General features: G+C 46.1%; 3 protein-coding genes across 3 annotated transcripts; 2 read left to right on the top strand and 1 right to left on the bottom strand.

Annotated features, from left to right (window-relative positions):
• Positions 1-8,199: 8,199 nt before the first annotated feature.
• On the top strand, positions 8,200-9,991 carry PHALS_00314 (protein tyrosine phosphatase; the record flags this gene model as incomplete). Its single annotated transcript, XM_024730336.1, has 9 exons — positions 8,200-8,299; positions 8,378-8,521; positions 8,590-9,071; positions 9,151-9,183; positions 9,234-9,346; positions 9,416-9,509; positions 9,579-9,636; positions 9,695-9,738; positions 9,800-9,991. The coding sequence occupies 9 exons, from the start codon at positions 8,200-8,202 to the stop codon at positions 9,989-9,991; spliced, it is 1,260 nt and encodes a 419-aa protein (XP_024572361.1).
• A 180-nt stretch (positions 9,992-10,171) lies between these two features.
• PHALS_00313 (nadh dehydrogenase) lies at positions 10,172-11,827 on the bottom strand (the record flags this gene model as incomplete). Its single annotated transcript, XM_024730325.1, has 3 exons — positions 10,172-11,590; positions 11,668-11,708; positions 11,785-11,827. The coding sequence occupies 3 exons, from the start codon at positions 11,825-11,827 to the stop codon at positions 10,172-10,174; spliced, it is 1,503 nt and encodes a 500-aa protein (XP_024572360.1).
• Positions 11,828-13,440: 1,613 nt separating this feature from the next.
• Positions 13,441-13,721, top strand: PHALS_00312 (uncharacterized protein; the record flags this gene model as incomplete). The annotated part of the gene is made up of 2 exons (XM_024730314.1): positions 13,441-13,476; positions 13,551-13,721. The coding sequence occupies 2 exons, from the start codon at positions 13,441-13,443 to the stop codon at positions 13,719-13,721; spliced, it is 207 nt and encodes a 68-aa protein (XP_024572359.1).
• Between the last annotated feature and the right edge of the window lie 945 nt (positions 13,722-14,666).

The raw sequence follows: 14,666 nt of genomic DNA, 5'->3' as shown, positions 1-14,666 counted from the left end.
TTGTCATCGGCATTTTGCCGAGAACCTTTCCGAGGTTGCCTATCGCTGTGCGGAAGACCTCGGGAGCCTGGAGAACTTTGTGTATTGACTCCTTCATGTTGGGGATTACCGCGCTTAGTCGGAGCGGCTCCTAGCCATTGAGCAGACTAATACGTCGCTTCGTGCGACGGTGGAGCCCCTTGCGCCGTTGGAAAAGAAAGTGTTGCACTCCGTGCTCAGAACTAGCTGCTGGTTCAACTTCAGGGTGGTTGAGCGCCTTTGGGCCCCGGTGCCAACGCCCCCGCGTTCCGTTGCGCCAGATCCCAGTACTGCTTAAGCAAGCCCACATAAAACACCGGGTTGGTGCGCATCCTTTTCGGAAGGTGCGGCGTATACACAAGGCCTCGCATGGCCACGAGCTTAGAAGGTCCTATAAACCGTGAACGGAACTTTGGCTAAAAAACAGCAGAAAGTGCATGTGTTGGAAGGTTTTTAGCATTTAATAAAATCAGGTCTCCGACATCATGTTTTTCACATTTCTTCTGCTTCTTCAATCTACATATTATTTTCACGCATCTCTTGGCTATTCAGCCATCGCATCGCAAACGTGTCGTTGAACACTTAGATCGTAAGACATGAAGTCATCGACTTTTCGGACACTAACGTCAGCTACTTCGCCGTTTGGCTATTCCTCCCCCACCAAGCACTGAGCCATGGGATAGCGGCGCCGGCGGGACGCGATGATTTACATACCCGTTCACGTAGAAGGGCTTGTAAACGGTAGATGAATGCACTGCACTGTTCAGAACGAACTCTACGAGTGGCAGCATGATGATCCAGCGCTTCGGCGTCTCAGTGCAGACTCTGCGAAAATGTCTTCAACGTTTTTCGACCGTCTGCGATGATCAGACTGAGCGCGTGAATTGCGTCGCTATTGACATAGTCAACTTGGTGTCCAGCACCCTGAAGAGTGTAGACCAATATTTTCCAGTGAAGCGTGGGTATCCAATAGAGACAATTGACTTCGGGAGTCAATGTTGTCGAAAGACACGATCGTCAAACAGCGTCGCTGTAACCACACCGTCGGTGTTCCGCACCACCGCAAGATGAGCCATCTTGCTCAAACGGTCCACAAAGACCACCACACCTGTGTTGCCTGCAGATTCCTGCGGAAAGCCAAACACAAAATCTATACTCATGGACTGCCACCACCCGGAGGGTACCTGAAAACTGACCAGCGGCTTACATTTTGACACGTCTCACACGTGCGAACATATGTGCTAGTCCATTTCCACAGCTTAAACCACCAGTAATCAAGCTCACAGAGCTGTTGGTCTTCTCACGACCGAGATGACCACTGGGTAGGGTGTCTTGGGCTTCATAGAGGATACGGTATCTCAAATCCTCATCGTGAGGAACCACAATTTGTGGTGATCCGTCGAGTCGGTGCTATAATACAAGAATCCATTATTCAATGAAAATCGGTGCAACCGTGCACGCAGTCGCCACGACAACTTTTGTTCGAGTATCCAAAATTCTTGCCACCAAACAGCCCGTTGAAGGGCTATGCACATATCATCACCCGCGTACGCGGTGCGGATCAAATCCGTCACGGACGGCGTCACCGTCGTGACATGAGTAAGTTCATAATCCGGTCTGCTTGAAGCGCATCAGGCAAAACATTCTGCTTAGCTAGTTTGTTCCTTATTTTGAAGTTATATTCTGCGAATAAGGAGAGCCACCTAGCCATTCTCTGCGAGAGGTGAGGCGACTGAGTCGTAGTGCGTAAGGACGTATGATCACTGTAGATCTCAAACGGCTTGGAGCCGAGCAGGTGCATCCTGAACTTGACGAGTGCATACTTCATCGCAAGTAATTCCTTGTCGTGAACTGGGTAGCTTTTCTCAGCAGCCTTGAGCTGGCGAGATCTGACCGCGATCACCAATTCTTACTCTCGGCGTCTGCTTGCAATAGTGCACAGCCGATGACAAGTCCGAAGCGATACAGACGACACTGAAATGACGACTAGGGTCTGGCAACGCCAGTATTTGTGCATAAAGAAGGCTGTTTGACCCTGTCAAAATCCTCCCGATGCTCGGCGTCCCCAACACCAATCTGCATCCTTCTTAAGGATATTCGACAATGACCGTGTTATTTCTGTGTGGCTCTCGCTGTACTTGGGCAAGTAGTTGGCGAGGCCAAGCCGATTGCGCAAGTCCTTATGGTTCTTTGGAACCAGCCAGTTTACAATGGCCTTGACATAAGCGGGATCCGCTCGAAGGCCAAGGTCTCTGAATTGCACCTTTAAAAAGTAATTTCTTTTAATTTCTTCCGCGCCAAAAATGCACTGATCGGCATTAGAATACAGCTTATCATGCGCATGCACTCGAGCACCGCTCTCAAAGGGACGATCTGGTTTTCCACATATATCCTCACGTACCCCACACGACTGTGGACGAAGATGTCGTCGAAGTATGTCTGTGCACATGCCCGATGGGACCTGATCAACTGCGTCACAAGACGATTAAATGTTGCTGGCGCATCTGACAGCCCTCCGGGGCATTACCAGCCACTCCCAGAGCATGCTGCTCGGAGTACACACCGCTGTCAGCGAAGTATCACTCGCTCTCGTGAGCAATTAGTTATAAATATCGACCAAGTCAAGTGCGCTGTGCTTTGCACAGCCATTAAGAAAGCGTCAATGACGCCACACTGCTCCTTGGGCAGGGGCCAGTGGTGTGTTACGCAGTATTTGGCTCCCGGGACTAGTTCAATTTCATTACGCATTCCCCGGTCCAGAGGTGATACCGACGGCGGGTCTTTGAAGCGGCGTCTTCCCAACTGTTTACCAAAGAGAAGTACGGATCCGAAGGATCCTTTAGAATCGATGATCCACTTCGTGCGTTTAACACCCTCTAGGTGTCCTCCAGGACAGCTTCATCCAGAAGCGACGACGAGTTAATCTTCTCGTTCGGTCTTCAATCATCACCTCGGCTAAATCGCCTGCCTTCAAGGCACCGCCAAACTCTTCGAAAGGCATCTCGTCCAGCTCAACAAGAGCATCCACCGCGAGAATAGCTTCGAGGGTGACGACACCGTGTTCCTCTCTCGTCATACCGTTGACAAGGGTATATAATTGTGCGCTATCTTCAACGGTAGACACACCCTGGGTCAGGGTCGATGCCCTGCGTCTTGCAGATATCATACGGCATCGCTGTCTCCTCTCTATAGAGATTTTACGTCTCGTCGAGACCGGTGGTAGCACGCACTCAGCGTCGTCCAATATCCCCATTCTGGTGCCTTGATGTTAGTAACAACTTCCGACGAAGAGCTGCAATTTTGGAAGTGGATAATGTGCCACTCCGCGCGCATCACTTGGGCCTTGCCCTCAATGCCGCTCACCTCGTCCGACCGTGCCACCTTTGACATGCAGGAACTGCTTTGTAGCATGAGCAGTGCTCAACAAATTATGTGCAACTCCACGTACATCATGGGGGCCTCGTTCTTGATGCCTCGGCCCTTCGTCGACCATTCAACTCTTGGCATGCAGCAACTGCTTTGATACTTGGTAGTGCTCAGTGTATTACGTGCAACTCCTCGTTTAGCCCGCGAGCCATGCTCAGTACTCTTGTCCAATACATCTTTGGTTTTTGACAACTCGGATGCTCCGATATCCAGCACATTGAACGTCCCGGTCCAGTGCTCGCGACAATAGCACTTCTGCTTCCTCACAAAGGTGGATTCATGACACACCAAAGCTCCAGCAGGAGACATGCGCGTAGTGCCCGAGTCTTCAACCTCCAATCAGTCCGTGGCTCAGAAAGGTGTTCCAACCATGCCATACCAAGATAAGGTCATACCTAGCATCCGTGTCTAAGACCAAGTAGCGTTCCACGCTATCAAAGTCAAGAAACTTGACATCGAGGTCCACAAGGACCCTTGGCATAGTGACGGTGTCACTCAACCACGCTTCTAGCGCCCCACCATACAGCTGACTTCCTTCGATCGTAGAGCGTCGAGCATAATTGCCCAACGCACCAGAAGCGATAAGGATTTTCCATGAATTCTCAAGGCCCTTCACGGTCGCTTTTACGACAAGCAAGCCCGACTTGCACACACGTCCCGTTTTCAAGAGCCTGCAGTTCTTCGGAGCTAAGACGTGCCGTTCTCTACCGCTTTGAGGCTCAGCAGTAAGGTCTCCCCCAGTAGGGCGCCTCGCGCCGACTGGGTTTTCTCGTTTCCCCGCAACAAACCAGACTGGTTAGAAGCGGGACTTTGATTTGATGAACATTCACGCTCCATGCGCAGGGGACAACCCGTCCGAAGGTGACTGGTGTCTCCGCAAATAAAAACACCGTCAGGTGTTCGAACGCTCCTCAGCTGCTCGGAGCTATCCCTCCTTCTTCTCAGCATAACTGAGATCCATTGGCTCAGGACTGCTCGACGAGCTTTGAAGGTATTCGTTCCAACCAAGTCGTGCCGACTTAAAGTTGAATTCGGTGTTCAATGCCACAGTCACCGCTTTTTAAAAAGAAGACGGACGCACACGGAAGACTTTTTTTCTGGTCACGCAAATGCGGAGGTCCACTATAAAGACGGTCACTGCGACCATCTTGAGGAAAGGATCTGCTGCCATCCCGCCAATGAGATTTCTCAACTCTTGGACAGAGTCCACTTATTCCTTCTTGCCCTGTCGGATGGCAAGGAAGCGCGATCGCACGCGAAATGCCTGGTTAGGCGGCGAGAACACTCGCAAAGGCTGACGCTTTAGCTCCTTCCAGAAGGGGAGCGCAGCTTTAAATGAAGCACCGCACGTTAGTGCCCATTCTCACTCTCGCCCCCCGAGCTTGGAGATAGCTAGCACCACGCGCTGTTGCTCGTTTTAAAGTGAGGCAGATGCCAGGCATAGATTTACTATGAGTGCTACCAAATATACCAAGGCTGCCGTAGCTCTTTGCTTAGAGGAAGGTAAGCTAAGGTCTCCGACCATACGTTCTATACAATAATAAATACGTGTAAGGCGGATCGCAATCCGCTGCCTTCAAGAGTACTTAAAACCTTAACCTTGGCAAAGACGCTCTCCCGTTCAATATTTTTTTTAATTGTTTATTCGCGGCAGAGCCGCCTATATATAGAACCTTAGCCTTTCCTAAATAGGAAACCTAATTAATTTGCATACCTACTGGCAGTCCTGCCACGTAGTGGCTTCTTGTTAGGATATAGCCACAAAGATGTGATTACACCGACTTGTGTATCCACACTTTTGTACGGTCAAACCATCTTGTGTGTCCCCCCCTTTCCTACAAGAATACGTGGAACCCCGTGACAAGACGTCTACAATAACTTAAATGTGGCCCTACAGAAATTTGTATCAGGATGCCAAAGCACGGGGTCGAGAATTCTTTCCGTATATTTTGGGCTACAAGCACACAGCGCTCACTGAGCCATTTTCTAATCTCCACTTTGATGTCCTCCTTCACGAGTAATATATACATAATGCAGAAGTCTGCATGCCAGTTTCTTATCTTAGGTACAGACGCATGTTATGTATCAAGCAGATGTGCGCTTTGGTGTAGTAAGAGTTCGGACAAGTCATAAAGGTGCACCCTCACTTACACGGTTTAGCCAAATCGATTTCTAAGCTGAGACGTTTCATGCTTCTTTTGCTTTCAATACCCGTACAGCACAATTCATGACATTGCCATTAGGGCATGCTACAAATTCGTAGTCTAGATAATGCACATAACTAGCGCATACCACCACATCAAACCAATAGGGCATTTATTTTACCGCAAAGGTAGGAGGACCATTTTGCCGTTCTCCGCGAGGAGTGTAGCTACGATGTCGCTGTGCGCAACGGCGCATGATCATTATAAATCTAAATTACAAATGACTAAGCGTACCCTAAACATGACAAGAGAGTACTACATCGCAAGCAGCTCCTTGACGTGAACTGCATTGATATTCAAAGTTGCTCGGAGTAATTATTGCAGTGAGTAAATATCAATTACCTGCATGGTTACGTCAATAGGCGTGTTCAGATTACATCATACTAAGCTGCTTTGCAGCTTTTTTCTTCAGGAATTGGCTTCAGCGCCGAGATCATGATTGTATTTAGCGCTTTGAGTTTTGCCATAATTCATCATATTCTGTTGACCTACCTGACTCAAAAATTTTGTAACGTGAGCTCTTTATTTCACATATAATCCATATAGTCTCCGCGCTAACATGCTTCGGACATCACATTGTTCTTTTATCATAACTATTGGTGGCTCACGCAGTATTGATAGACAAGCATAGGGACGGGTGCTCTTCGGAAGGAGGTAAGCACCTGTGGCGGGCTTCTTGTAACTTCACGGCAGTATTTCTTGATGAAGGAAAGAATGTCCCGAGGGATCCATGAGGATATCTGGTCATCCCTGGATACTCAGCGTTTTTGGGGCTCTCGAGGGCAAATGTACCCATGACGATGCTTGACTGAGCTTAGTATTTGGTATTATCCGGGACAGCTGCCGACTACTTCGATGAATTTATCAATGGATGAAGTGGACACCACAAGCGGCGGTCATCCTTGAATTAACAGGGAAAATATTCGCTCCTAATACACTTGCAGTGGGAGTGTGGGGTGAAGCTACGAGTTTAATCCAACATCATGTGATCTCCGATATGCTCCAATTAGAGTTAAAATGACTGCTAGTGTTACCTAGTGTTACCAAGTGTATCGGGAATGATCAACCGACACGTGTTGCTCGCTTCCAGCAGGACGTCGACTTACGTAGAGAGGAAAAAAGGTGACGTGGCATTTATAGTTATAGCCATTAGGCGTTCACCTCCCTAACCTGATAAGTACTTCCAAGTTCTGATACAAAAGAAATGAAGGGGATATACATCTATACGGGATGTACAGTTAAAATCAGACACACAAATTATGTGTTCGACACAAAATGTCTAAGCAATACACATAGCTCTATGAACGGGAACAGTAAAATATTTGTATGTTGTGTTAGTTTGAACTAGATGTAGTTCCGAATTTATGCAATTCGTCGTCGTACAAGAGCAGCAATATCCTATTCCTATTTCTGTCGAATAACCCTCCAATTGGCTCAAACGAAAGTCGACGCTCCTGCTATTTTGAATGGCTCCAAACAGTGAAGGCACTGCTCCTCTCGTCGATACGACAGCTGAGTCCTGTGAAGACTGCATACTCTGACTATAAACTGAAATCATCGTCAATCTTATCCCCGCTCAACAAAAACATTGGTCAGTCGGACCCGAGGGGTAACCACAAACGGAAGCGCAACTTCCGAACACGGGTATTAATTGATTGGGAATTTCACCAGCTAGATAATGCGTTGATGAGATGTCCCTGAACAGTCGAAATAGATCACGGTACACATATCACCGACCCATATAAAGCTCTTTGGTCCAAGATCGCTTTGGTTAAGCGTAAAGACCCATAAATATAAAGATTCCTAAATCTCCTCCTTTGTTTGCAAAATGATGAGATGACGATAGACTCGGCCTTGCTTCAATCAGAGCACCAGCGCAATGAGCTAAGAATAAGCAGTAAGATGCAGCTCACAACAAACGAGCATTCATATTGTTTAAGTATATCGCGAGACTCACGTGGCGTACTTAATGCTCCGCATGTTTTTATAGCTGCCGTTATTGGTGTGCCGCACATTGCTACCAGACGCCCATTCGCATATCAGAGATTTCTGTGGCTCCACATATCTTCAGGAATTGGTAAGTGCTTACCTCACCTAGAGAGCGTCAGTTAATTCAGGGCTTAAAATTATAAAGTCAACACTTCCTCAAAGTACATATGTAACAAAAAGGTGAGCGTAGACAATTCGCTCCAGCATAGCTGTTCCTCAACGCCAATGCTACGAGTGATACATTTCACCAAGTGACAATCTTCCCATGAGAATACCAATAAAGTGTGGCTCCTTTCCAGCAGTATACGACTGCCGAGCGCTTGAGCGCTTCTTTTGGCGCATAGTGAAAGTGGATTCATCACTCACGAGAGCTACACCTATGCCAGAAGAGCTACTCTCCGAGTTTTGCTTTACTTCAAATATGACTAGTTGTTGAACCTTTGTTTCATTTTTATCACTGGGTTAAAAATTTACGTTTCTTACTGCGAAGTCATACAGAGCCTCAAAACTATAATTGCAACTTGATTTTTTGATTGGCAATTGTTACGAAAAACGCTTTTGTATGCCGCCCACAACGGACAAGCTTTTTCGCTGGATCGAGGACCGCGAACGCGAGCGCCTTGTAGAATTCAACACTTCTTGGGGTCGAGTTCTTGATGCTGGTACAGGTCGACACTCTCTCTCTTGGTTGCTCCAGAGCGATGTGTCCGCATTCATCAAGGAGTTAACTGCTGTAACAGGGGAGACAACTCTGGCAAATGAGCTTTCCGTCGAATTTGCTCCTAGTAAGACGCTACATGCCACTCCATTGAAGGTTTTTGCTGGAAACTGGCAAGACGCCGCATTTCTTGCCGACTGTAAAAAATTTGATGTAATTATTGCAGGTGAAATAGCTATGCGAGTGATGTAGTAGTTGAAATATCTTCTGATTGTTTGTAATTTTGGTGTCTAGATTACCTGATTGGAGCCATTGAAGGATTTGCTCCGTACTACCAAGAGCAAATATGCACTAGGCTAGAGAAATTACTGGTCCCAGGAGGACGAATCTACTTGGTGGGGCTGCAGCCATTAAGCGAGTCTCAAGTTCCCGCGGGCTCAAGTGATGCAGACATCAAAGCGAGTAAGCTCATTCAAGACGTTGCTCGTATTCGTGATGCTTGTCTCCTGCTTGCAAGTCGTCGCTGTTACCGCGAATATCCAATTGACTGGTCACATCGTCAGCTGGAACAGTCAGGGCTAGAAGTGAGAAACAGTGTGCGTCTCATTAATGTGTATGATCGATCATCCATCACTCGTCAACTCGAAGTTGGCAGACGTCACGTGCCAGCATTTCAAGACGCTGATCTTGCCAATAGTATGTTACAAGCTCTCGATCGTGTGGACGAGCGTCTGAAAGAAGTGTTTGGATCTGGTCTTGAGGCAGAACGACGCAAAGTATGTTTTGGATTCGACTACGTCATCGCTGCCTCTAAACCCGTATAGGTCATAACCAATTTGATGCTTTGTACACTAGATGTGCTATTGTTTTTACTTTTATCCAATTAAAGTTTATTCATCTGAAATAGCGAAGTCAGCATCATGTCCACGTACGAGAAGACTCTCATTCCTCCGCTCAACTTTTCCATGGTGGCCTCTGGTGTCTATCGGTCTGGCTTTCCGAATCGAAAAAACCATGCATTCCTTCAGCAACTTGGACTCAAGTCTGTGCTGTACGTGTAGTCATTGTTTATAGTTTTAGATGCAGAATCTGTCACTTTTACGGTGTACGATGCGTTTAGGTACCTATGTCATCAAGGACATCAGCCTGAAAACATCGCATTTTTTCAAGAAAATAATATCAAGGTTTATCAGTGCCCCATAGATGGCAACAAGGTGCGATTGGTGAGAAGCTTCGTAATTGTTATCATAGAGCTAAGAGACATGTAAATACATTTACCTCAGGAACCATTTATCAGCATTAATCCGGACGCTATGGCAAACGCTCTGCGCAATCTTCTTGGTATCTTACATCCAAAAATTCAGGGACTAAAGTGAGCTTATGTGGTTTTGATGAGCAGATGTAAGAAACCACCCGATTCTTGTCCACTGCACAAAAGGAACGGTAAGTGAGGCATACTTGTGTTTGTTCAGCAGTCATCACAATCTGTTGGTCGGTGATACAGCATCGTACAGGGTGTGTAATTGGATGCATGCGTAAAATGGAAAATTGGTCATTGACTTCGATTATTGACGAATACTGTCGTTTTGCTGGTCCTCGGATGCGTCTGCTAGACCAACAGTTCATCGAGTTCTTTATGCCTACAATTCAGTATGATGAAAGCCAGAAACCAAAGTGGCTCTCCACGAAAGTCTAAGTAAAATATAATAAACAAATACACATAAGTATTACAAAAGGATAACAGGCTATAAAACATGGCTTTCAAAGTAACAACTCCAAAACTCGTAGTCACTTCTTGCCGTCTGCAAGCTTATGAAATTCATGTATTCAACTCTTTTCCTTATGTATCTCCCTTCTCTCATCCATAATTGGCTGTCTAAGCAGAGACCTTAGACTTGTAGGTGGAACCGTCAGAGAATTTGTCGACCCAATCATGATTCTGAAGAGGTGCACCAGGCCAAGCTTTCTGGAAATGATCCTCCGGTCTAAAGCTTGACGGATCTTCAATGCGCTCCACAATCTTATGCTTAAATTTACGAATGAGTCCCTGTACAGGCCAAGCAGCAGCATCACCCAGCGCGCAAATAGTATGGCCCTCAATCTGGCGCGAGATCTCCTCCAGCATAGGTATTTCCTCAAGTTCGGCATCACCTGACTCCATGCGAGTCAAAACCTGTTCCATCCAGCCTGTACCTTCACGGCATGGCGTGCATTGACCGCAACTCTCGTGCGTGTAAAAGTGAGAATACCGACGGATAGCGCCCACCATGTCCACACTCTTGTCAAATATTGTAACAGCAGCCGTACCTAAGCCAGAGCCACCACGCTGTTTCAGGTCATCATAGTCCATCATAATATCCTGGCATAGCTCCTCATCTAAGACAGGCACAGATGAGCCGCCCGGAATACACGCTTGCAGATTGTCCCATCCACCACGAACGCCACCACAATGACGATCAATTAAATCACGAAGAGGAATACTCATTTCCTCCTCCACAGTGCACGGATTGTTAACATGACCAGAAATGCAGAACAGCTTCGTTCCGTGATTGTTTTTCCGTCCAAGACTAGCAAACCACGATCCACCACGACGCAAAATAGTTGGAGAAACCGCTACAGTCTCGACGTTCGTTACAGTCGTTGGGCATCCATACAGCCCTGTGTTGGCCGGAAAAGGCGGTTTAAGGCGCGGCTTTCCTTGACGGCCCTCGAGACTTTCTAGTAAACCAGTCTCTTCACCACAAATGTATGCTCCAGCGCCACGATGAAGATAAACGTCAAAGTCGTAGCCTGATCCACAAGCATTGCGACCAAGGAATCCCTTTTCATAAGCCTCGTGAATAGCCTCCTGCAAGATCAGCGCTTCATTAAAAAATTCACCACGAATGTAAATGTAAGCGGCACGGGCACGCATAGCAAACCCAGCAAGAAGGCAACCCTCAACGAGTTTGTGCGGGTCTTTGCGCATAATTTCGCGATCCTTGCACGTCCCAGGTTCACTCTCGTCAGCATTAACTACCAAGAAAGAAGGGCGACCGTCTGTTTGCTTGGGCATAAAAGACCATTTAAGTCCCGAAGGAAAGCCGGCACCACCACGGCCACGAAGACCCGAGTCCTTAATTTCCTGTACAATCCATTCAGGACCCATGCAGAGGAGATCCTTCGTGCGGTACCAGTCACCACGCCGCAGTGCACCGTCCACACGCCAAGTGTCTTCACCGTATACATTAGTAAAAATACGATCCTCGTCTTTAAGACCACCGTAAACGCGAGCCATTACAGGCTCCTCTGCGGTCTACCAGTAAATGAATACCAAAGAAATATTAAGAAAACTCAGTTTGTTAGATTGGAATCACGAAAAGTAGCACGTACAGCATTCGCAACAGCAGCAGTGGTGCGAAGTCCGCGCGCTGCTACATTGTCAATCAAAAATCAAAGAAGATTAGAATATTTGTTGATAATGTGGGAGGGAACAGTTGTCGCAGTAACCTTGCGATAAAGCTTTCTGCGCCGCACGAGAGACGCTTCTCATAGCGACTTGGACGTTGCGTTCGTTAATTATATCCTGAGAGAACTCTTTTCTTGGCCGTACAAAATGTATCTGATATGACGGGGACTTTTAAAATATTGTTAAGCCTGCGCAAGTTTATTTTCAGATATAAATATCACGAAATATTTTAGGTTTGGGACTATAATTTTGAGGAGCTTAAAACTCAAGTCAACAAGTCAAACAAGAAAACTCGAGCTCCAGATATCACAAAAAAACGCTCTGCAGCGACAGTTGATGCTTATATCAGCGTTCGCTGGTCATTTATGCAAGCTTTCTGAAGGTGTAAGAAATCTGTGACGGTTCGAACTGTAAGATGGTGCACCGTACACGTCCGCACGAACAATTTTGTACAACTGTACGAAATCATGTTGCAGTTTTGTTTGCTTGTGAAAATTCAGAATTTCCATAATATCGGTACTCATCAAGGTGATAAAACTCTGATGAGGAGAGGTCCGCGGTATACGTGGTCTGTTTACTTTGCGTCAAGCAATAAGGATAACCGTATTATAGTATAACGCGTATATTAAGTCTTGTTGTAACGGGGACACACGTCCCCTTGTCAGAAAGTTGTACATAGAAATGTATTACACAGTTAGTGAAAGAACACAGTGGTGTGGCTAGTTGCCAGTAGTAATGCATACTACTATATTAATTGGGCTTTGCTATATTAAAAAGGTATTACTATATTAATTAGAAAAACCTAGGGTTTTAGATATTGGCGGCTCTGTCGCAACTAAAACAATCAAATACAGTTTCGTTTTTGTACAAAAGTGTTCGATTGCCTTGGTAAAGCTTTAGAGCGCAGAAGATGCGGAATGCGATCCGCTACACTTGTACTGGTTCTTTGAATGAACGTATGATCGGTGACCATAGCTTAGCTTCCTCTAAGCAAAAAGCTACGGCAGTCCCGCTGCACTTGTTCAAATACATTAAATCCAGAATATATGTACTCTTAAAAATAGCAAGCCTAGATAATTAGTTGCTTTAGAGTCTCTCGTTCCGCTCCTGAATAACGCGTACGAATGCAGTCTCGGTGAGATTGCTGAGACGAGTTTTCGAGCCATAGCTTCCTTGAATCAAGGTGCACGATACTATGTTACTTATTTATAAAACTGTCTTATTTATTCAAAATGATGCTGGTGTGAATATAGGATCATCCATACATCTTCTTATAAGACATTTTTTTCAGCAGCTTATGCTTCTAAATGTCGGAAGGTGAGTCAAAGCGGGTGACGATGCATTGATGTTGATGACTCTCGGCCAGGATAGAATAGTCTGTAGAATACTAAGCAGTGTTACGGAATCCTGGTACTTCACTTACAAGAGTACCAGATGTTGATATCCTTTGTGAATATATAGCCTTAAGCTTCCATGCAGAGCACCCTCGCCGGAGTTCGTAGTGTTTGAGCGCCAATTCTGTGAAGATATAATTGAGGTGCTCCGAGTCGAAAGCGGCAACACCTCGGAGGCAATATTTCTGCAGTAGGAACCCAATCTATCATGAGCAAATGTAGTGAGGGTATCCGATTCCTATCATCAGCAATTTTACAGCCCAGATGGAATCCGACAGCCAGCTAACAGGTAGTCGTAAAATTATGTTATTCTTGCTTTTCGATCAGTCCCGGCATGATGTGACCCACAAGTGACTGGCTCTAGTGAACTCTTTCGCGTAAGGCGACACGACAGCTATTTTAAGAAGTCTTAGCGTACGGCTGAAATTGACACAAGCCGTTTTTATGCGTCTTTTAATTTTACAATCGTATGGGTGGCATTGATTCTGACCGACGCGCGAAGGCAGAAGGACGATCAGCTACAGGGAACGACAGAAACGATGCTTTCTCTCAAACAAAGCAATAAGTATTTGATTGGATCGTAATAGCGAGCGCGTGGGTAGGCTTCGACAAGCCTACGTAAACACGCGATTATTTTTCATACTCTTTGAGGTTGTGGGAGCTAGGCACAATTAATTTCAAGCTCCAGCCGTACATGATCCAATATAGCTATGTTGTATAAACTTCAAGCAGATATGCTAACAGCGTTTTGTAAAATGGTCTTGGGCTCTGAGTATTCAAGTGTGTTCTTTCTACATCTGGCATCTGCCTTTGCTTTTGAACATCCTTGTTTTGTCGTGCACTCGACGCATGATGATCAAATGTGTAGAGCTAACACTTCGATTTGCTATGAAATGTAGTCGGACAGATATTAGCGAGATAAACCTTTAGATAGCCCCTCTTCTATCTCTGTTGGCGCCACCTCGTAAAGGTGCCACAGAAAAATGGATGTTAGCGAAAGCATTCGATGAAGAATGGGAAAAGCCTGTAAAGGTTAGTACAGCGTCCTTGGCTCCGAGTGCCTTGAGCTCTTCTTTCGTAACAACGCGTCCATCGGGGACGAACAGAAAGATCTGGGTGCCCTCCTCCGTTATCGCCTTTACATACGCGTTCGGAAATCACCATATCTGACAGAAACACTTCATATTAACTCTATGACGATAATAAACTTGATACTAGCCACTGCAATCACAGCCGCAAATACGAGAAAAAATTACCGCCGATGTAACATATGTACTATGTTGTGTTCTATGTAATGTACGCAACATGTTATGATCGATGTTACCGATTACAATGGTACTTCAATGTACACGATAAGTGCGGCCCTGTACAGGGCCGCACTTATCGTGTCCACAGATGTTCACCCATCTTGTGAATTGCACCTGGATACCGTGTTGATCGTAAGCACATGTTGCTGAGTATCACCCAAATGCAGCCAATTACAATTTAGTCACCCATTACGTCAGAGCGCCTATCCAATGAAAAGCATT

Source organism: Plasmopara halstedii (assembly GCF_900000015.1).
Source record: "Plasmopara halstedii genome assembly, contig: Scaffold_110, whole genome shotgun sequence".
NCBI lineage: Eukaryota > Oomycota > Peronosporomycetes > Peronosporales > Peronosporaceae > Plasmopara > Plasmopara halstedii.
The sequence above is the reverse complement of the archived record's forward strand: the minus strand, read 5'-3'. Positions and strand labels throughout refer to the sequence as shown.